Source organism: Lampetra fluviatilis, chromosome 3, assembly GCF_964198595.1.
Source record: "Lampetra fluviatilis chromosome 3, kcLamFluv1.1, whole genome shotgun sequence".
Classification (NCBI taxonomy): Eukaryota; Metazoa; Chordata; class Hyperoartia; order Petromyzontiformes; family Petromyzontidae; genus Lampetra; species Lampetra fluviatilis.
The window spans coordinates 6,240,187-6,262,507 of NC_136277.1; the positions used below are offsets into that span (position 1 = coordinate 6,240,187).

Consider the following 22,321-nt stretch of genomic DNA (forward strand, 5'->3'; position numbering starts at 1 on the left):
TGTGTCACTACCCACTCTGTGTCAGTACTCTGTCACTACCCACTGTGTCAGTACTCTGTCACTACTCACTCTGTGTACATACTGTGTCACTACTAACTATGTCAGTGCTTACTGTGTCAGTACTTACTGTGTGTCCATACACTCATGTCAATACTGTCACTGTCAGTCCCATGAGTGTGTCAGTACAGTACTGTGTCAGCAATCTCAATGTGTCACTGTCAATACTCTCACTGTGTCAGTACTCTCACTGTCTCATTACTACCGTTGTGTCAGCACCCTCACTGTGTCACTAGTCACTGTGTGTCAGTACTCTCACTGCGTATGAGTACTCACTGTGTGTCATTACTCTCACTGTGTGTCAGCACTCTCACTGTGTGTCAGTACTCTCACTGTCAGTAGCCTCACTGTGTCAGTACTCACACTGTATCAGTGCTCTCACTGTGTCATTACCCTCACTGCGTGTCATTACCCTCACTGTGTCAGTACTCTCATTGAGTGTCAGTACTCTCACTGCGAGTACCCTCACTGACTGTCAGCAGCCTCACTGTGTCAGTACTCACACTGTATCAGCGCTCTCACTGTGTCATTACCCTCACTGTGTGTCAGCACTCTCACTGCGTGTCAGTACTCAGATTGTGTCAGTACAGGTAGTCCTCTACTTACAATGGAGATGCGTTACGACGACCCCATCATAAGTCAAAAATATCGTAAGTCGAAGATGGCCTAGCCTACCCAGGAGTCTTAAAGAATGGTGATAATTTAGCAAAACAGAAAAATGTACAGTAGCGTACTGTATAAACTATATACTGTATGTATTTATTAATTACAATACTGTATTGCACAGTAAAATGTAAAGTAAAAAATCAAGGTAAATTCTTAGCCTACCTATATGAACTGCAATTTAATATAAAGTTTTTTCAGGAAACAATCCTATCTGCTATAAAAAAAAACTTTTAACATGCATTGAACGTATCGTATCGTGGTAACCCTAAAATGAAATCGCTAAAGCTACGTATCATACATGCATTGAACGTATCGTAACGTATCATATTGTACTGTACTCATCGTACACTGCTGCGTTTGCCTGCCACGCGAAATTGAAAATATTTTCCAATTTTGTCGTATCGCGATCATAAGATCGAAATATCGCCACTCACTCTGTGTCACCACTCACTCTGTGTGTCACTACTCACTCTGTGTGTCACCACTCACTCTGTGTGTGTCACTACTCACTCTGTGTGTCACCACTCACTCTGTGTCACTACTCACTCTGTGTGTCACCACTCACTCTGTGGGTGTCACCACTCTGTGTGTGTCACTACTCACTCTGTGTCACCACTCACTCTGTGTGTGTCACTACTCACTCTGTGTCACCACTCACTCTGTGTGTCACCACTCACTTTGTGGGTGTCACCACTCACTCTGTGTGTGTCACTACTCACTGTGTGTGTCACTACTCACTCTGTGTGTGTCACTACTCACTCTGTGTGTGTGTCACTACTCACCCTGTGTGTGTCACTACTCACTCTGTGTAACTACTCACTCAGTGTTTGTCACTACTCACTCTGTGTGTCACTACTGTGTCACCACGCACTCTGTGTGTCACTACTCCGTGTGTCACTACTCACTCTGTGTCACTACTATGTCACCACGCACTCTGTCACCACTCACTCTGTGTGTGTCACTACTCTGTGTCACTACTCTGTGTGTCACTACTCTGTGTGTCACTACTGTGTCACCACTCATTCTGTGTGTCACCACTCACTCTGTGTGTGTCACCACTCACTCTGTGTCACTACTCACTCTGTGTGTCACTACTCACTCTGTGTGTCACCACTCACTCTGTGTGTGTCACCACTCACTCTGTGTCACTACTCACTCTGTGTGTCACTACTCACTCTGTGTGTCACTACTCTGTGTGTTACTACTCACTCTGTGTGTCACTACTCTGTGTGTCACTACTCACTCTGTGTGTCACTACTCTGTGTGTTACTACTCACTCTGTGTGTCACCACTCACTGTGTTACTACTTTGTGTGTCACTACTCAGTGCGTGTCACTGCTCACTGTCACTACTCAATCTGTGTGTCACTAATCTGTGTACAGATTCAGTGTCACTACTCTGTGTCACTAATCACTCTGTGTGTGTCACCACTCACTCTGTGTGTGTCACTACTCACTATGTGTGTCACTACTCACTGTGTGTGTCACTACTCACTGTGTGTGTCACTACTCACTGTGTGTGTGTCACTACTCACTCTATGTGTGTCACTACTCACTGTGTGTGTGTTACCACTCACTGTGTGTGTCACTACTCACTCTGTGTGTGTCACTACTCACTCTGTGTGTGTCACCACTCACTCTGTGTGTGTCACTACTCACTATGTGTGTCACTACTCACTGTGTGTGTCACTACTCACTGTGTGTGTCACTACTCACTGTGTGTGTGTCACTACTCACTCTATGTGTGTCACTACTCACTCTGTGTGTGTCACTACTCACTGTGTGTGTCACTACTCACCCTCTGTGTCACTACTCACTCTGTGTGTGTCACTACTCATTGTGTGTGTGTCACCACTCACTCTGTGTGTGTCACTACTCACTGTGTGTGTCACTACTCACCCTCTGTGTCACTACTCACCCTCTGTGTCACTACTCACTGTGTGTGTCACTACTCACTGTGTGTCACTACTCACTCTGTGTCACCACTCACTGTGTGTCACTACTCACTCTGTGTCACCACTCACTGTGTGTCACTACTCACTCTGTGTCACTACTCACTCTGTGTCACTACTCACTCTGTGTGTGTCACTACTCACTGTGTGTGTGTCACTACTCACTCTGTGTCACTACTCACTCTGTGTGTGTCACCACCCACTCTGTGTGTGTCACTACTCACTCTGTGTGTGTCACCACCCACTCTGTGTGTGTCACTATTCACTCTGTGTCACTACTCACTCTGTGTGTGTCACTACTCACTCTGTGTGTGTCACTACTCACTCTGTGTCACTACTCACTCTGTGTGTGTCACTACTCACTCTGTGTGTGTGTCACTACTCACCCTGTGTGTGTCACTACTCACTCTGTGTAACTACTCACTCAGTGTTTGCCACTACTCACTCTGTGTGTGTCACTACTCACTGTGTGTGTGTCACTACTCACTCTGTGTCACTACTCACTCTGTGTGTGTCACTACTCACTCTGTGTGTGTCACTACTCACTCTGTGTAACTACTCACTCAGTGTTTGTCACTACTCACTCTGTGTGTGTCACTACTCACTCTGTGTGTGTCACTACTCACTGTGTGTGTGTCACTACTCACTCTGTGTCACTACTCACTCTGTGTGTGTCACTACTCACTCTGTGTGTGTCACTACTCACTCTGTGTGTGTCACTACTCACTGTGTGTGTGTCACTACTCACTCTGTGTAACTACTCACTCAGTGTTTGTCACTACTCACTCTGTGTGTGTCACTACTCACTGTGTGTGTGTCACTACTCACTCTGTGTCACTACTCACTCTGTGTCACTACTCACTCTGTGTGTGTCACTACTCACTCTGTGTGTGTGTCACTACTCACCCTGTGTGTGTCACTACTCTGTGTAACTACTCACTCAGTGTTTGTCACTACTCACTCTGTGTCACTACTGTGTCACCACGCACTCTGTGTGTCACTACTCCGTGTGTCACTACTCACTCTGTGTCACTACTGTGTCACCACGCACTCTGTCACCACTCACTCTGTGTGTGTCACTACTCTGTGTCACTACTCTGTGTGTCACTACTCTGTGTGTCACTACTGTGTCACCACTCATTCTGTGTGTCACTACTCACTCTGTGTGTCACCACTCACTCTGTGTGTGTCACCACTCACTCTGTGTCACTACTCACTCTGTGTGTCACTACTCACTCTGTGTGTCACCACTCACTCTGTGTGTGTCACCACTCACTCTGTGTCACTACTCACTCTGTGTGTCACTACTCACTCTGTGTGTCACTACTCTGTGTGTTACTACTCACTCTGTGTGTCACCACTCACTGTGTTACTACTTTGTGTGTCACTACTCAGTGCGTGTCACTGCTCACTGTCACTACTCAATCTGTGTGTCACTAATCTGTGTACAGATTCAGTGTCACTACTCTGTGTCACTAATCACTCTGTCAGTGCTTACTGTGTCAGTACTTACTGTGTGTCCATACATTCATGTCAATACTGTCAGTCCCATGAGTGTGTCAGTACTCTCACTGTGTGTCAGTGCTCTCACTGTGTGTCAGTACTCTCACTGTGTCACTAGTCACTCTGTGTGTCAGTACTCTCACTGTGTGAGTACTCTCACTGTGCCAGCACTCTCACTGTGTCAGCACTCTCACTGTGTCAGTACTCTCACTGTGTCAGTACTCTCACTGTGTCAGTAATCTCACTGCGTGTCAGTAATCTCACTGCGTGTCAGTAATCTCACTGTGCGTCAGCACTCTCACTGTGTGTCAGCACTCTCACTGTGTCAGTACTCACTGTGTCAGTACTCTCACTGTGTGTCAGTGGTCTCACTGTGTCAGTACTCTCACTGTGTCAGTACTCTCAGTGTGTCAGCACTCTCACTGTCTGTCAGTACTCTCACTGTGTCAGTACTCTCACTGTGTCAGTACTCTCACTGCGTCAGTACTCTCACTGTGTGTCAGTACTCTCACTGTGCGTCAGTACTCTCACTGCATGTCAGTACTCTCACTGCGTGTCAGTACTCTCACTGCGTGTCAGCACTCTCACTGTGTCAGTGCTCTCACTGTGTCAGTACTCACACTATGTCAGTGCTCTCACTGTGCGTCAGTACTCTCACTGTCAGTTCTCTCACTGCGTGTCAGTACTCTCACTGTGTGTCAGTACTCTCACTGTGTCAGCACTCTCACTGTGCGTCAGTACTCTCACTGTCAGTTCTCTCACTGCGTGTCAGTACTCTCACTGTGTGTCAGTACTCTCACTGTGTCAGTACTCTCACTGTGCGTCAGTACTCTCACTGTGTCAGTACTCTCACTGTGTCAGTACTCTCACTGTGTGTCAGTACTCTCACTGTGCGTCAGTACTCTCACTGTGTCAGTACTCTCACTGTGTCAGTACTCTCTCTGTGTGTCAGTACTCTCACTGTGTGTCAGTACTCTCACTGTGTGTCAGTACTCTCACTGTGTCAGTACTCTCACTGTGTGTCAGTACTCTCACTGCGTGTCAGTACTCTCACTGTGTGTCAGTACTCTCACTGTGTCAGTGCTCACTGTGTGTCAGCACTCTCACTGTGTCAGTACTCTCACTGTGTCAGTACTCACACTGTGTCAGTACTCTCACTGTGTCAGTGCTCACACTGTGTCAGTACTCACACTGTGTGTCAGTACTCTCACTGTGTCAGTGCTCACTATGTGTCAGCACTCTCACTGTGTCAGTACTCTCACTGTGTCAGTACTCTCACTGTGTCAGTACTCTCACTGTTTCAGTACTCTCACTGCGTGTCAGTACTCTCACTGCGTGTCAGCACTCTCACTGTGTCAGTGCTCTCACTGTGTCAGTACTCACACTATGTCAGTGCTCTCACTGTGCGTCAGTACTCTCACTGTCAGTTCTCTCACTGCGTGTCAGTACTCTCACTGTGTGTCAGTACTCTCACTGTGTCAGCACTCTCACTGTGCGTCAGTACTCTCACTGTCAGTTCTCTCACTGCGTGTCAGTACTCTCACTGTGTGTCAGTACTCTCACTGTGTCAGTACTCTCACTGTGCGTCAGTACTCTCACTGTGTCAGTACTCTCACTGTGTCAGTACTCTCACTGTGTGTCAGTACTCTCACTGTGCGTCAGTACTCTCACTGTGTCAGTACTCTCACTGTGTCAGTACTCTCTCTGTGTGTCAGTACTCTCACTGTGTGTCAGTACTCTCACTGTGTGTCAGTACTCTCACTGTGTCAGTACTCTCACTGTGTGTCAGTACTCTCACTGCGTGTCAGTACTCTCACTGTGTGTCAGTACTCTCACTGTGTCAGTGCTCACTGTGTGTCAGCACTCTCACTGTGTCAGTACTCTCACTGTGTCAGTACTCACACTGTGTCAGTACTCTCACTGTGTCAGCGCTCACACTGTGTCAGTACTCACACTGTGTGTCAGTACTCTCACTGTGTCAGTACTCTCACTGTTTCAGTACTCTCACTGCGTGTCAGTACTCTCACTGCGCGTCAGTACTCTCACTGTGCCAGTACTTTCACTGTGTCAGTACTCTCACTGACTGTCAGTACTCTCACTGTGTCAGTACTCTCACTGTGTGTCAGTACTCTCACTGTGCGTCAGTACTCTCACTGTGTGTCAGTACTCTCACTGCGTGTCAGTACTCTCACTGCGTGTCAGTACTCTCACTGCGTGTCAGTACTCTCAATGCGTGTCAGTACTCTCACTGTGTCAGTACTCTCACTGCGTGTCAGTACTCTCAATGCGTGTCAGTACTCTCACTGTGTCAGTACTCTCACTGTGTGTCAGTACTCTCACTGCGTGTCAGTACTCTCACTGTGTCAGCACTCTCACTGTGTGTCAGTACTCTCACTGTGTGTCAGTACTCTCACTGTGTCAGCACTCTCACTGTGTGTCAGTACTCTCACTGCGTGTCAGTACTCTCACTGTGTGTCAGTACTCTCACTGTGTCAGCACTCTCACTGCGTGTCAGTACTCTCACTGTGTCAGTACTCTCACTGTGTCAGTACTCTCACTGTCTCAGCACTCTCATTGAGTGTCAGTACTCTCACTGTGTCAGTACTCTCACTGTGTCAGTACTCTCACTGTGTCAGTACTCTCACTGCGTGTCAGTACTCTCACTGTGTCAGTACTCTCACTGTGTGTCAGTACTCTCACTGTGCCAGTACTCTCGCTGTGTCAGCACTCTCACTGTGTGTCGATACTCTCACTGTGCGTCAGTACTCTCACTGTGCCAGTACTCTCACTGTGTCAGTACTCTCACTGTGTGTCGATACTCTCACTGTGTGTCAGTACTCTCACTGTGTCAGTACTCTCACTGTGTGTCGATACTCTCACTGTGTGTCGGTGCTCTCACTGTGTGTCAGTACTCAGTGTGTCAGTACTCAGTGTGTCAGTACTCTCACTGTGTGTCATTACTCTCACTGTGTCAGCACTCTCACTGTGTGTCAGTACTCTCACTGTGTCAGCACTCTCACTGTGTGTCAGTACTCTCACTGTGTGTCAGTACTCCCACTGCGTGTCAGTACTCACTGTGCCAGTACTCTCACTGTGTGTCAGTACTCTCACTGTGTCAGTACTCTCACTGTGCCAGTACTCTCACTGTGTGTCAGCACTCTCACTGTGTCAGTACTCTCACTGTGTGTCAGTACTCTCACTGTGTGTCAGTACTCTCACTGTGCCAGTACTCTCACTGTGTCAGTACTCTCACTGTGTGTCAGCACTCTCACTGTGTGTCAGCACTCACTGTGTCAGCACTCACTGTGTCAGTACTCTCACTGTGCGTCAGCACTCTCACTGTGTCAGTACTCTCACTGTGTCAGTACTCAGATTGTGTCAGTACTCTCATTATGTGTCAGTCCTCAGTTTATCTGAACTCCTATTATGCGCCATCACTCTTTGTCAGTACTCACTCTGTGTCAATGCTCACTGCATGTCACTACTTACTGTGTCCATACTCTGTGAGTACTCACTCTGTGTCAATGCTCACTGCATGTCACTACTTACTGTGTCCATACTCTGTCAGTACTCAATGACAGATTGAGTCATGACTCAATGTGTCACTACTCACCCGGAACACTGAAACTGACACCAGTCCCCTGGCTCCCTGTTCTGATTAACATTCTGCCACCAATAATCCACAGAGACGTTGCACAAACTGCAAGGCAGTTTCCACGTCTTCTTGCCAACAACAACCACTGACCCATCAACCAAGACCTCGGCAATGTTCCTCGTTACCAAATCAAGTCCCGATCGTCCTTCTGGGATCGCACTGCTCTCTCCATCCTAGAATCTCACCCAGATCCAGAACAATTCCGGGGAACAGATGGAACGATGCGGACATGTATGTATATAGCCAGCCGTGCTAATCGGAAGCGCGGGTGCTAATTGGATATCCAAAATAAACACCTCATTTGAGACCCAAACATCACACCACCTGGCTTTGACATTCGTCCTTGAAGACACTGGTGAAACATTTCACTGCTTCATCTCATTCATAAATGTAAAACTAAAGACAAGTCACAATGCGACTGTGGCCATGCAACCCAAACTAAGAACTACACAGTCAACCAGTGGTTCTCAGCTGGGGGTACGCGGACCCCAGGGGGAATGTGAGGTGATGTATAAATGTGTGAAATTATATCATACACGAGAGTCGTTGGAGAATGTATAATTCTGGCAATATAAAATAGCAATCCTCATGGAAACCTATAACGATATAAAAGCCCTTTCTAAACTCACTGATTGTAAACAACGTAGTTTCCAAGAGTAACCAGCGAGTGCAAACAAACTACGTGGTGCATGCTGATCGTCTGATGCTTTGTTTATTCACTTGCAGTTACCAGCTAGTTAGGATACCTCACAAAATGGACAATTGGTTAAAATGCGCTACTAGCAGCAATAAAGACAGAAACAGTGACGAAGAAGCAGAAATGGCAAAAAAGGTGAACACAGAGCCCACAAAATACAGCCAATTTCGCGAAGCATATTCCATGTTTGGATTTACTTCCACGACCTCCAATCCTCCTTAACCTCTACGCTTCCTGTGCAGAGAGATTGTGGCTAAGAAGAGCATGAAGCCGGCCCATCTGTAACGGCATCTCAACAGGAAACACCAATGCCTTAAGTCTGCAAGCCAGCTGAGTTGTTTTCAGAGAAAGCTCTCCCACTTTAGGTCGTGTCAATTCACAATGAAAACAGCCTCAACAACATCAGCCAAAGCACTTGAGGCGTCTCATGCAGTGTCGCTGCTTGTAGCTGACGATCTCATGTTGCCCACAGCCATCGTGCTTGCAGAGACCAGGCTTGACACAAAAGCAGTGGACGCATTTAAGAGCGTTTCTTTGTCACGTGACACAGTGTCCTGAAGGATGGGTGACATGGCCACCGATATTATCGATTAAATTGTGGAAAAACTTAAAATGGGTAATTAATTTGCCCTCCAGATCGATGAGTCTACAGGTATCAGTGGGGAGGCACAGCTGGTTGCATGTGTACGATGCAGGGACATTGACGACATTTGTAAGCATGTCTCCTTCTGCAAGAGTGTAAAGGGGAATACAACCAGAGGACATTCTTCACATTGTCCACCACTTTATCTCTGAACACGGTTTGAGCTGTAATCCCTGCACCCAAGTTGGTGTTGACGCGGCCGCGTCAATGATTGGGCGGGTGAAAGGACTCGCAGCATGGATTAGGAATGAAAATCGCGGTGCGCAGTGGACCCACTGCATGATACACATCAGGAAGCGTTGGCCTCCAACAACAATGAGTTCTGATTTGCATGCAATATTAAATGCCGCTGTTAAAGTAATCAACTTGGTTAAGTCAAGGCCACTTAATGCTCGACTGTTTTTAAAGCTGTGCGAAGCCATGGGATCTGAACACGAGCAACGATGACTTCACACAGAGGTGCGCTGGCTGTCTCGAGGGAGAATACAGTGATACCTCGGTTCACGAACGCTTCTGTTCACGAACAACTCGGTTCACGAACAGAAAAGTTCATAAAAATCTGCTCCGGTTCATGAACTCCGCTTCGGTTCACGAACAGGAGCCGCGGCCATTTTAATGCTATTTCCAGGCTGTCACATGGTCGTGACTTTCTGTAGGAAGATCGTGGAGAGAAGAAGAGATGCAGAAAGAAGTACTGTGAGTACTGTGAAGACACTTTCAGTGACTTTTTGCTTTTTGGTGTGCTTTTTAGCACATACAGTACTGTACTACTGTTCTGTACAATACTGTACTTACTGTATTGTACAGTTCACCCGTTTCAGTGCTTACTGAAGTCATCTCAAGCAAGGTTAGTGTTCTCTCTTTATACATTACTATACTGTACAGTACTAATGTGTATTGTAATTTGTTTCATATTTTTGTGCTTCAAAAACCAAAACAAAAGGTCAGAACGGATTAACCGGATTTACATTGAACCCTATGGGAAAATGTGCCTCGGTTCACGACCAATTCGGTTCGTGACCAGAGTCAGTTCACGAATTAAGTTCGTGAACCGAGGTATCACTGTACTGAACAGACTTGGAACAGCGAGCTGCAGTGCACAGCTTTCTGTCAGAGCTTACATCTCCATTGGCCACCATGCTCAAACACTGAATGGCGAGCACAACTAGCCTGTCTTGCAGATGTATTCATCAAGCTGTGTGTCACTACTCACTGTGTGTCAGTACTCACTGTGTGTCAGTACTCACTGTGTGTGTCACTACTCACTGTGTCACTGCTCTGTGTGTCATTACTCTGTGTCACGACTCACTGTCACTACTCACTGTGTTACTACTCACTCTGTCACTACTCTGTCAGTACTCACTGTCACTACTCACTGTCACTACTCACTGTGTGTATCAGTACTCACTGTGCGTTACTACTCAGTGTTTCACTACTCACTGTATGTTTCAGTATTCTGTGTCAGTGTTTTACTTGTGTGCCAGTGCTCACTCTGTCAGTACTCTCACTGTGTGCCTCTACTCACTGTGCCAGTACTCGCCATGTGTCAATCCTCAACCTGTGTGCTAGTCTTGAAACTGTGTTTCAGTCCTACACTGCGTTAATACACACTGACTCCTCACACTGTACCAGTACTCACTGTGTCAGTCCTCAATCTGTGTCAGTACCCACACAGTGTGTCTGTACTAACTGTGTTAGTACAAACTTCATGTCACTACTCTCACTTTGTGTCAGGACTCACACTGTGTATCTATACTGAATGTGTCACTACTCACACTCTGTCAGTACTGTACCACCTGTGTCACTACTCACATTGTCAGTACTCACTGTAACAGTTCTCACATTGTGTCAGTACTCACACTGTCGGGAGTCACTGTGTCAGTACTCTCACTGTGTCAATAATCTCAGTGTGTCTGTACCCACTGTGTGAGGCAGTCATCTCACTGGCAGTCCTCTCACTGTGTAAGTACTCACTGTGTGTGTGCCAGTACTCACAGTAATCATGCTCACTCTATCAGTACCCACTTTGTATCAGTAGCTACTCTGTCGATACTCACACCGTCAGTAACTACTGTGTGTCAATACCCACTGTGTGAGTCAGTACTCACACTTGTGTATCTATCTTATTTTATATTTATTGAGCACTTTCACTCAAGGTGCTTGACATAGTTTAAAAAAATTGTGACAGAAGAGAGTGATTGAGATGATGGGAGCATGCAAGGATTGAGGAATGAGTGACAGTGATAGAGGGTACTTGGGCATTACGAAAGGGCAGGGGAGGGAAGCGGATGGACGAAGAAGAGGTGATCTTTAAGAGAGGAGTGGAAGGAGGTTAAAGACGGAGGCTGCTGAATGTAGAGGAGACTATTGCACTGGAGGGGTGCAAGGAGGGAGAAAGATTGAAAATGAGATTGGGCACAGGGAGAAGGAGGGACAGAGAGAGACAGAAGATTGTGAGTGAAGAGGACGAGAGGGGACAGAGAAGGAGAAGAGAGCGGCAAGATGAGGTGGAGCAAGGCCAATGACCGCGGTCGTGAGCGGGAAGCCAGTGGAGCTGAAGGTGGAGAGGCAAAGTGTGAGAATTAGAGGGGAGATGAAAATAATCCTTGCAGAAGCAGTTTGAATTTGTTGGAGGGGAGTGAGAGAGAGCGCAGACAGGGAGACCAAGAAGATAATTGCAGTAGTCCATATGAGCATGAACCAAGAGTTTGGTGTCAGAAAGTGAAATGAGGGCGGATTTTGCTGATATTGAAGAGCTAAAAGCGGTAGATGCAGTAGCCATGGCGATGTTTGGTGGAGAAAGTGAGGGAAGAGCGAAAAGTGACACCAAGGTGGAGGTGCGAGGAAGCAGCAGTGAGGGAGAGAGGGGGGAAGGAGATGGTGGGAAAGAGAATGAACGATGTTTTAGACGGATAGAGAGAGAGAGAGAGTGAAGCACCATCCAGCATTAGATAGCAGCCAGACAGGAGGAGATGCGAGAGGAAAGGTCAAGAGGTCGATGAAGGAAAGAGAAACAAGATTTGGGTGTCAATAAAGAAATGTTGAGAACAGAGATTGAAGAGGTGAAATATATAGCGAGAGAGAATAGTAAGGGACCCAGAACCAAACCCTGCGGAACACCGACACTGAGAGGGAAGGGAGGGGATACGGAGTGATGGAAGAGACTGAGGATGTGTGAGAAGTAAGGTAAGACTTGAGCCAGGAGAGGGGGTGCCAGAGATGCCGAGGTCGGAGAGAGTGGAGAGAAGAGTGGGGTGGTCAACAGCATCAGAGGTGGAGGAAAGGTTGAGAAGAATAATAATGTAAGAAATACTCTCATTGTGTGCCAGTACTGACCGTGTGTGCCAGTATCCACAGTCCTCATGCTCACTGTGTCGGTACTCAATGTGTGTAAAGTCCTCAGTGTGTGTGTATGTCCATACTACCACTGTGTCAGTATTCACTGAATCTCTGTACCCTCACTGTGTGTCTCCACTGGCTGTGTCAATTCCAACTGTGTGTCAGGACTCTTACTGTGTCACCACTGTGTGTAAGCACTCAATTTGTGTTTGTACACGCTGTGTTCTAGTACTCACTGTGTCAATACTCGCTGTATGTGTAAGTATTCATTGTCTGTTTTAATTGTCCCAGTACTCACTCTGTGTCAGTACTCTTACTGTGTACCTCGACTGTGTAAGGCTTTACCATGTCTTAGTCCTCACCCTGCATGTTAGTCCTCACTCTGTATCAGTACCCACACTGTGTCTCTACTAACTGTGTCAGTACTAACTTTATGTCAGTATTCTCATGGTGTGGGTGCATTATGGTTTATGGGAATCCCTGGTGTGGGTGCAGTACGGTACTCACTTATATCCGAGTATCCAACATAATTCAGCACATTCCATGTGCCCCACTCCATGGGTCTCTGCAGGGAGTCCGGGATGTTGGAGGCATCCGGCGAGATGGACGTCATCATCTTCATGAACAGCTCTGAGAGACAATGCGACTCATCAGATAACTCAACATCATGCACAGTATTCGTGCCTGTATGACGTAAAAGATTAGCATTCAACACATATGATGTCTGTACACATTCCCTTTGTTGGGCAATGCATTAAGTCCCTATATCAGCAAATGGCTATCTTTTGCTGTTCCTCGTGATAGCGTTTTCAATTTTATGAAAATTAGGAGACAACCGCAGCAAGAACTTGCCTCATGAGCACAACTGATAGTGCACGTGTCCTATCGACCACGTGACTAGCGCGACTGTCCATGGCTGTGTACAGAGAAACCGCAGCCCCTGTGCTGACGCAGGGGCTGTAGCTGCGCTGCACTCTGCCATGTTCACTTTGATCTCACGCCCTCTTGGTTTACTTCACCCCGCAGTCGCCTCCATTGAACTACACCAGAACATTGGACGGTAGCGATCTCCTGCACCAATGGACAATGAAGCATCGTCTAGCGTGCAATTGGGGTCATCAGCCTCAAACCATGGACCACGTCATACAACACTGCCCGCTTCGATCATTCGCTGTGAGACATTTCAGATGTTCCCGGGGCTACTTCTAAAGCAACCCACTGGCTCACTAACCTGGACACAGACATTTACAAGTTAATAACAACCCCCATAATGTGAATAAAGACAGCTTACAGCTCGCACCTGGTGTGGGAAGAGGCAGCAATACTGCAGGGCGATTCCAGGGTGAGTGGGAGAGGCAGCAACACTTAAACCAAACTACGGACAGTCTTCGACTTAAGAACACAATTAGTTCCTGGGGGACCGTTAATAAGTCGGAACAGTAATTTACTGTATTTTAATGCCCACACACACAATCACGCCCACCACGAGGCTGACTCATTACACCCGCAGAGGATCGCTCAGTTGAAGAAAATAGTTTTCCGGTTCAGTTTGCAAGTGAGAGTTCGCGTTTTAAGTCAATGTTAAAAAAAATATTGAATGGAAGATGGTTCGTACGTGTAAGTCGGGTGTTCGTAAGTCGAGGACTGTCTGAATGAAACTATTTTACCAGGTAAGCGACTTGGTCACAAATGATAGCTCAACGAAGTGGCTTATCATGTGAATAATTTATAGCAGCCATATACTCTCAACACTTCTAAATGTGGAGGGAAAAACCGGAGGACCTGGAGAAAAATCCACGCAACCACAGAGAGAACATGCAAACTCCCAAATATTCAGGTGTCAGAGTTGGGATAGAACCCACGACCTCCTGTATACCAGGCAATGTAGTTAACATCTCGCAGGGTGAGTGAAGGAGAGGCAGCAGCACAGCAGGGCTAATTCAGGGTGAGTAAATGGGGCAGGGGCACAGCAGTAGGGCGGGGTGGGGGCAGACAACAGCAGCAGCCCCTCTAAGGCTGCACAGAGGTTGCCCTGACCCGAACGCGGCGATGATCCCTGTGCCAGGCTCAGCCATGGAGATGCCACGAGGCACGATTCATGAGCCAAGTGAACGGCTCTCACTCAAGAGGATCACCGAGTGGTGAATGTGCCACAGTAAACCACACGGGCACAGCGCACACACAGCGTGAGTCTGGTTGGGGCACATGAGGGGCATCTCCTGCAGCACTGTGCTTCTCAAGGCCGTGGAAGAACTGGTCCAGACAAATGCTATTAGACGTTAGGTATCACGTGTCCCATACGATGCTATTCCACCATAGACATACAAACAGAAGACACCACAGTAGTGAGCCCTAATGTATCACATGTCCTATGGGGTTCTGTGTCATCCAGGAGACACTCAGGAGCAGTGAGAAGCAGGAGATGCGCGTCTCAGTAGTTCTACCCTTCTGGGTGTGCTCTGCTTGAGAGCTGCGATCTCCATCGTCTGTGCTCTGGGATAATGTTGAAGAGGAACTGTCACACTCACACCCAACAGCTGTCTCATCGCAAGACAACCTCCTGCAACAAAACTCGCACCTTTGACAAACGGAATGTCCCAGCAGCTCTTAGCACTGATATATAATTATCAGACGCTGGGTGAGCGTCACAGCTCACACTGCATGGGGCCATGAAGCGGCGAGGCCGCAGTGAGGAGCAGCGCGACTCTCGCCCGCAGCTCCTGCAGGCCAAGCGCTGGGCCGGGCAGCTCGGTTCCCTAACTAGGGTAGCGTGGTCTTGCTGCTTAGCAGTGGTACTGAGGCGCTGGGACCACAAATGTCACAGTAACTGGAGGCTTGTGGATGGCAAAATGCACAGCCAGGTCCATCAAGGAGATGGAGAGTTTATCGTTGCAGTGCAATTGCTGTGCTGTGTAGTGAGGAGCAGCACCCACCTACACCACCTTCTTTATGGAAGGCTCTTTCTAGGGCGGATCGCTCCTCCAGGTTGTATGGATCGTAGATGTTACTGATTCTCAACAGGGTTGGGACGGTGGAAATGTCATACCTGGAAAACAAGGGGTACGGTTGAGGATTCTGGTTACTTTATTTTTATATCGAACAAAATGCTAATACACAAATGCAATCGATAGAAATGTCATGAATGTGTATGCAGAATATTGTAAATTTGTTTGATATATTTGCATATCGATGTTTTAAATCATGGACTATTAGATCTTCCCACACGATATGTGAATGTTCAATTCAATGTTTATAGTCACACTGTAAAAGCAATATTTATGCAATGAAAAGTAAAATACCAGAAATATTACGTGATGTAACTACTAGATAGGATTATTATCATTATGCTTGTTTGCCCAGAAAGCCTCACTGAATATCATGACTGCCAGGTTTTTGCAGTAGGTGACAATAATTGCTGTAAATTCCAATGGAGTATTTTACAGGTTCTGTAATTGTTTCAAATTTTGCAAAGTTGCACCGTGATGCCAGCACATATTGGCCAGCTTTGGTGAATGACGCCACGGGATCTTTACCATCCACTGTGCAGCAGGTGGTGTGTGTCACGGGGCCATGCAGGGTGGCTATGGGGAGCCGGGCGATGGAGGCTATGCATGTGGTCTGTAACTGAGCACTGGAGGCGAAGGTTGGTGGATCGCACACATGTTGCGAAACTTCTTTCTCGTGTGCATCGAAGTGGCATTGCCAGGAGACGACGGTAATGCAAGTGGACTAATCAACATCTGTTTCCATCTGTACGGTGATAGTGTGGGTTTTTCCAGATGCTCATAAATTGTCTAAAAATAAACACATCTCTCCCTCTCTTTTCTTTCCTATCTCCCTGTTTTCATTCCATGGCATCAATTCCCCATGTCTCCGTAACACTGCCTGCATCCCAATACCTCTCCCGTGTCTCCCACTATTTTTCGGCACGTATCCATGTCTCTCACTGCGTTTCCTTTCCCGTGTATCTCTCAAAGTACCTCTCTCATATCTACACTCTCTCTGTGTCTATTGTATGCCCCGTGTGTCTCCCCCGGTGTCACCGCACCCCCCCTCCCTACATCCCCTGCCTCGGCCTTTGCACTGAGAGAAGTAGTTTGGGATTCAGGTATCAGCTGTACTCCTCACTCTAATCACTGAATTGAGATAACATGGCTTCCTTGTCTGTACTTAAAACGTAGAGCAGCAGAGAACCCCATTGCGGGTGAGGAGACGTCCTTCTCACCTGGAGAGCTTCTTCATGTCGTCCAGGAGAATCCGCACCTGCTCCGTCTTCTTCTTGAATCTCTCGTCTGTCACAGCAGCAGCACAACCCGGATTACTGGGGTCACGCTCAAATCCATTGACTCACGTTGACTGGCTTCCAGGAGCATGGTGGAAATTCCACATTCCACATTCCCATGGCAGATGCCATACCCTCTACATCATAACAACTTGCTTCTAACTCAACAGTACTTATTTTGCGAACATAGAGAGCGTGGGCTGAGCCGTTCCTCAATAAGGATTTAGCTTCCAACCTTTCGACGGAGTGGGGTTCTCTGCCACAGCACCGACTGCCAATCCCCATGCCTAAGGGACTGAGGGTCCCAGCCAGGCTCCAGCTACAAGACTCGAGGTGGTCAGATCGAGTCCCTGAGAGCTCAACACGACAGCCGCTGCTGTAATGCGAACAGGGAGCGGAGTCGCTTTATGGCGCCCCCCACAGCCCCACGTGGTACGAGACGCGCGCACCCCACGGCTCCTGGTGGCGCAACCGCTACGCGCCGCGTCGCGCCGGGAGTCGCAGGAGAGCGACGCGAGCGCAACCCCCCGTGAGTCTGCGAGCAGCACGCCCCGCACGGAGGGGGAGAGAACTCCACCCACACCGGGCCGCGTCGCGCTGCTCTACAGGCCCCGCGAGTGGCCGGGTGGGTTGTGAGCGCCACACCGAGCCCAGCGCCGAGGGAGCTGTGAGGGGCGCTCGGCGTCTGCCACGCCGCCCGGCAATGCCTGTGGATGGAGACTTGGCGTGCGTATGGCTACCATGGTCACAGATGCGGCACACAGGGTCCCGCACGCATTCTAGTGAGCAGTGGCTCAAACTTGCGTGCATATTGAGCATAAATACATATAGTTTTCAAGTGATGTGATTTATATATTTATATGAGTGGTCCTATGGCTTCTAGTACAGAAGGCTATGTCTGTGTCGAGGTTTGTACCGTAAGGCCATATGTGTGTACACAGGGCTGTGTGCTCAGGCCATGCGTGTACACAGGGCTGTGTGATCAGGCCATGTTTGTACACAGGGCCCTGCACACACAGGCTGCAGATTCACACGCTGCATGTAGAGGGTAGAGGCATGGGGCTGTGGTAAGAAAGTTGAGCCCCGTGACCCATGACAGAGGTGTTGAGGTCAGGGCTCGTGTGGCCCCGGGTCCCGGCTCCTGTACGAACCTGTAGCCATAGCTCCACGTGCTCAGCTCGCAGCGTCACCTTCAACGGTCGAACCGCTCCCTCCTCACAACGCTGTGGGAACAGACGGAGCTCAATGAGAGATGAACAGCTGGGGGGACAGAGAGGGAAATCAGTGAGGAAGCAACAGCTGTGGGAACAGAAAGGGAGATCAGTGAGGGTGAAGAACTGTGGGAACAAAGAGGGAGCTCAGTGAGGAACAGAGAGGGGGATCAGTGAGGGGGGAACAGCTGTGGAAAAATGTCTCCACGATGGTAATTTACGTCACGAGTTACTGGACATGATCCTCCGCTGTGGTGCATGAATTATCAGTAAATTACGGAAAATACTCAGATAACAGGGATGAATGTGGATCCCTTGGTACTAGTGGAAAACTGGGTTGTAAAGAACAGAATGAAGGGCAAAGGGAGTTTAACAGCAACACAATTTATGCGTTAAATAATGAAATAAATCGTGCCCAATTGCGGAATGTCAAACACATTAAGCTACGTTTATGCACAATCTCAGTGAGCTGTGGATCACAATAAAATAAACAAGTAGAGCCGGTTACCAGGTGCTATGCACCTGGTAACCTGTGTTCGATTCCCAACCATGGCTAACTTCAGTGCCGAGTGATATCTAAATCAGTCCTGGACCTACACGTAACCAATCCCAAATGACCTAAATGGTGAAGTATGGTCAAACATCCCTCATGAACTACATGGCATGGGAAAGACTTCACCCAGAAGTAGATTGAAAAAGGCTGTGAATTTGTATTTAATAAAATAAAGAGACAGGGTTTCGTGGGCGAAATGAGAGAACGTCTAATCCAATAATCAGTGGGCCCATCACGACAACTTTATCTCCATGGCATTCACTTAGACGAGGCCAGTCCTGCCAGGGTTCGCCTCCACTGAGTCCCATCAGCAGGGTGTGGCCAGTAAACAAACGCCACTGAGTAACCTGGTGGAGAGCCATCCACCATCACCGTGGGGCTGCAGTCAAATGTCGCGAAACAGTGGCTATGGCCGTGCTGTGCCCTGGCGAGTGTCAGGCGATGATGCGACTGAAGCAGTTAGCAGGTGCCTTGGGAATACCAGGTGCCAATCCCATTTCAAGTTAATCATATCCATCAATCACTACCTGACCTCTTTAAAATCAACTGCAGACCATATATGGAAGGCCAAACCTCCAGTGATGTCTGCTCAACTGAGCATTGAGGTGGTTCTCATATACCGTGTATAGCCCTTAGCCAGCGTGGAAAATGTCACGGTAGTATGGCGGGGGCGAGCCTATCCAGAGGACAACCACTGGTTGACTTCCCCACAAACTGATACTCATTTTATAGACACCAGACGGATGATGAACTCACAGCCTCCCGACTGTGAGCCACACACTCTCCCACTGGGCCACCTGGCCGGCTGCGCTGTTATCAAGACAACGTGAACACAATTGCTACAGTCAACCATTAGAGTATTGCCGATAAACTGAAGATATCACCGAGTTTAGTTGGTAGCTCTGTTGTTGAGACACAGGAATGGTGCTGTACGGTGTGAGCCCACGTGTGTGTCATATGTGAGGCACATTTCCCAAGGCAAATGCTTCTTAAATTTAAATGTTAAACAAAACTGTCGCTTTACATCGGAGACCCTGCTATAGAAACAGGGAATTTTCCACACCAACTCAAATCACCAATAGACCTGATACACAGAAAACACTCATTTGGACACCAGAGACGTCACACCCATCCACAGCATGGTTATGCAAGTCCAGTGTTCTAGCACCATGGCTACCACATTAGCCACCCAGTGCTGCCTCACAACTCGCAGGCACAGAGGCTGCTGCTGTGTTGGACGGCTCAGCTTCTACATTCGCCCGACAGCTTCTGCGTTGAGCTCGGCAAGAGTGAGAGATGGCGTGATGGTCAGGGTTAGAGCAGGGGCGGTTTCTTCATTAGGGCGATTGGGCGACGCACCACCAATGTGTGAAAGGGACTTTTTCAATCACATTAACAATCTCATTCAACCACAGAGCTATGCTAGCCGTTACTGTGCCTCTGGATATAGTCCAATCAGCGTCATGTCACGTTCTGTGGAGTACCGCCTCTTTTTGGGCGATTTAACTCCGGCTGAGAATCGCCCAGAGTGGTCCCATAGACTTACATTCAAAGATGATTTTTTTCGAAAGGCGGGCGCTGCAATGCATTCTCTATGGCTTCCGGGAGGGCTCGCACTAACGTGCTTACGTCATCATACGTCAGCACGTTTCAGTCAACAATTTTATTTGTCGCCACCTAGTGGAATTTCGATTTAAAGCTTTCGTGACTGCAGGAATTCATCTTCTTGGTTCTTTCGGTAAAGTCACGTAGAAGGGAAGTAATAAAATAATAAAAATAAAACATAATCATATAATTCTCACGACGTTTCGGCCACAATGCAAGTATCCGTCCTCAGGTGAAAACCAGGTCTGTCGAGGCGACAGCGTCTGAATGAAACAGCACACGTGCTTGGAGCATGTATATAAACTGGGTTGGAAGGGGGGAAGAAAGGGGGAGCCTTAACAAAAGAATATGAAATATCAAGAGGAATTTAGCATATTTATGGGAAATGCAGGTATGTGACTAGTACTGCATATGCCCGTGCATTATGCAGGATTAGCAGCATCAAAGGGAGGGGATAAGGGTAGCATTAATGAAGGGAAGGAGTGTTAATAGTATGTAGCTGCAGTAACTAAAACCACCACGTAAACAACTAAAGTATAAACTACATATTATCATCAGTATACTAAATATACTCTACAATACGTTGAGTTACTAACAGTAAGTAATACATTACAATTCTACGTCGTAAAAAAATATAATATGCTTGCATCTAAACTTTATTCTCTTACATCACACGAGTCTACACCCTACTATATACTGCCATAGACAAACCCAACATTAAATTATATACTGTATTGCACACCAAAGAAAGGTTCTCCTTTACCGACCACCGTGTAAGTGCCACGCTGCTACAAGGAGAGATGTTTCAACAGCATGGCCATACATTCCCTGTTGAGGCTCTGAACATCACTGTCAGGGCATACCCTATGTTAAATAAAGCGAAGCTGAAGACTGAACTGTCTGTCATTTATGAGAGTCCAGAATTCAAGGGCTGCTGTGGTGCACTAGCGCTGTACCAGGTTTTGCTGAAGTACAACCTCCAGGATACTTTTTCAGAGACTGTTGCTCTGTTGAACATCCTCATAACCACTCCCATGACATCTGCTGAAGCTGAGAGGTGTTTCTCAACCTTAAAGAGAATCAAGACATTCCTGAGAAATGTAATGGGACAGGAACGTCTGAATGCAATGGCTATGCTTTCCATGGAGAGGGAACTAGTCAGGAACATGCCTGCTTTCAATGAGAGAGTAATTGATCGCTTTGCTACTTTGAAAGAGAGAAGAGCAAAATTTCAGTATAAGTAAGCAGTGTATTAAGCGAGTAATGTGATGTAAGTAGTGTAATAATAGTGAGTATAGAAACAAACAAGGAGATGTATTGTAAGAGTCACTTTATTTTTCATTAATATTAAAGTAGTGAAGTTGCCTTTACATGCTTAAGCTGTTAATTTATCCATTGCATGGGTGGACCTTATCCTTATCAATCATCCAAACATTTGCCCCCCCCTGAGAGATTTTGCAGGAGCCGCCACTGGGTTAGAGACAGAGTTAGGGTGGAGATGGCGTGATGGTGAGGGTTAGACACAGAGTTAGGGTGAGAGATGGTGTGATGGTCAGGGTTAGACAGAGTTAGGGTGAGAGATGGCGTGATGGTCAGGGTTAGAGACAGAGTTAGGGTGAGATATGGTGTGATTATTTGGTTCTTGGCCACCCCACAGAGACGATCACCCCTCTCTGTTACCTGTGTTGCTCTCGCTATGTATCTTGGTGATATCTGTCTGCTAATATGTCTGTCTATAGTTTTCTGGTTAGATTTTATGTCGCTATTTCATTATACCTGATGATGATTGCTTGTGTTGCAATCGAAACGTCGTATTCTATTATTTAATTTAATTTATTATTTTATCTTTAGACGTGACTTAACCGAAAGAACCAAATAATAATTCCTGCAGTCACGAAAGTTCTAAAATTAAGATTGAACCACTTCTACGGGGAAGTTTTAAGCTTATCTTTTTTCTCTCTCTGGGGCGACTTGTTTTCTCTGCCTGTGTCCTCTTTAGAATGTTCACACTTAAATTCTAACTTAGCAATCTTTGAAATACGTAATCAACCAGGCTATGCGTTAATTGTGTGTTGACCGACCCTCTGTGTTGTATTACATTACATTTCGATATTTTACTAGGTTATTTAACTTTAGTGTGTCTTTCTCCTGATTTTCAG

General features: G+C 47.2%; 1 protein-coding gene across 1 annotated transcript in view; it reads right to left on the reverse strand.

Moving 5' to 3' along the window:
- Nucleotides 1-22,321, reverse strand: part of LOC144947815 (uncharacterized) — a 127,269-nt gene that overhangs the window by 100,781 nt on the left and 4,167 nt on the right. The window contains exons 2-5 of the mRNA XM_078877171.1: nt 17,945-18,016; nt 16,737-16,803; nt 15,445-15,557; nt 13,019-13,141 (exon numbers count right to left, since the gene is read on the reverse strand). Of these exons, the coding sequence (XP_078733297.1) occupies nt 13,019-13,141; nt 15,445-15,557; nt 16,737-16,803; nt 17,945-17,954 (313 nt within the window). The 5' untranslated portion in view covers nt 17,955-18,016. The remainder of the gene's footprint in view (nt 1-13,018; nt 13,142-15,444; nt 15,558-16,736; nt 16,804-17,944; nt 18,017-22,321) is intronic.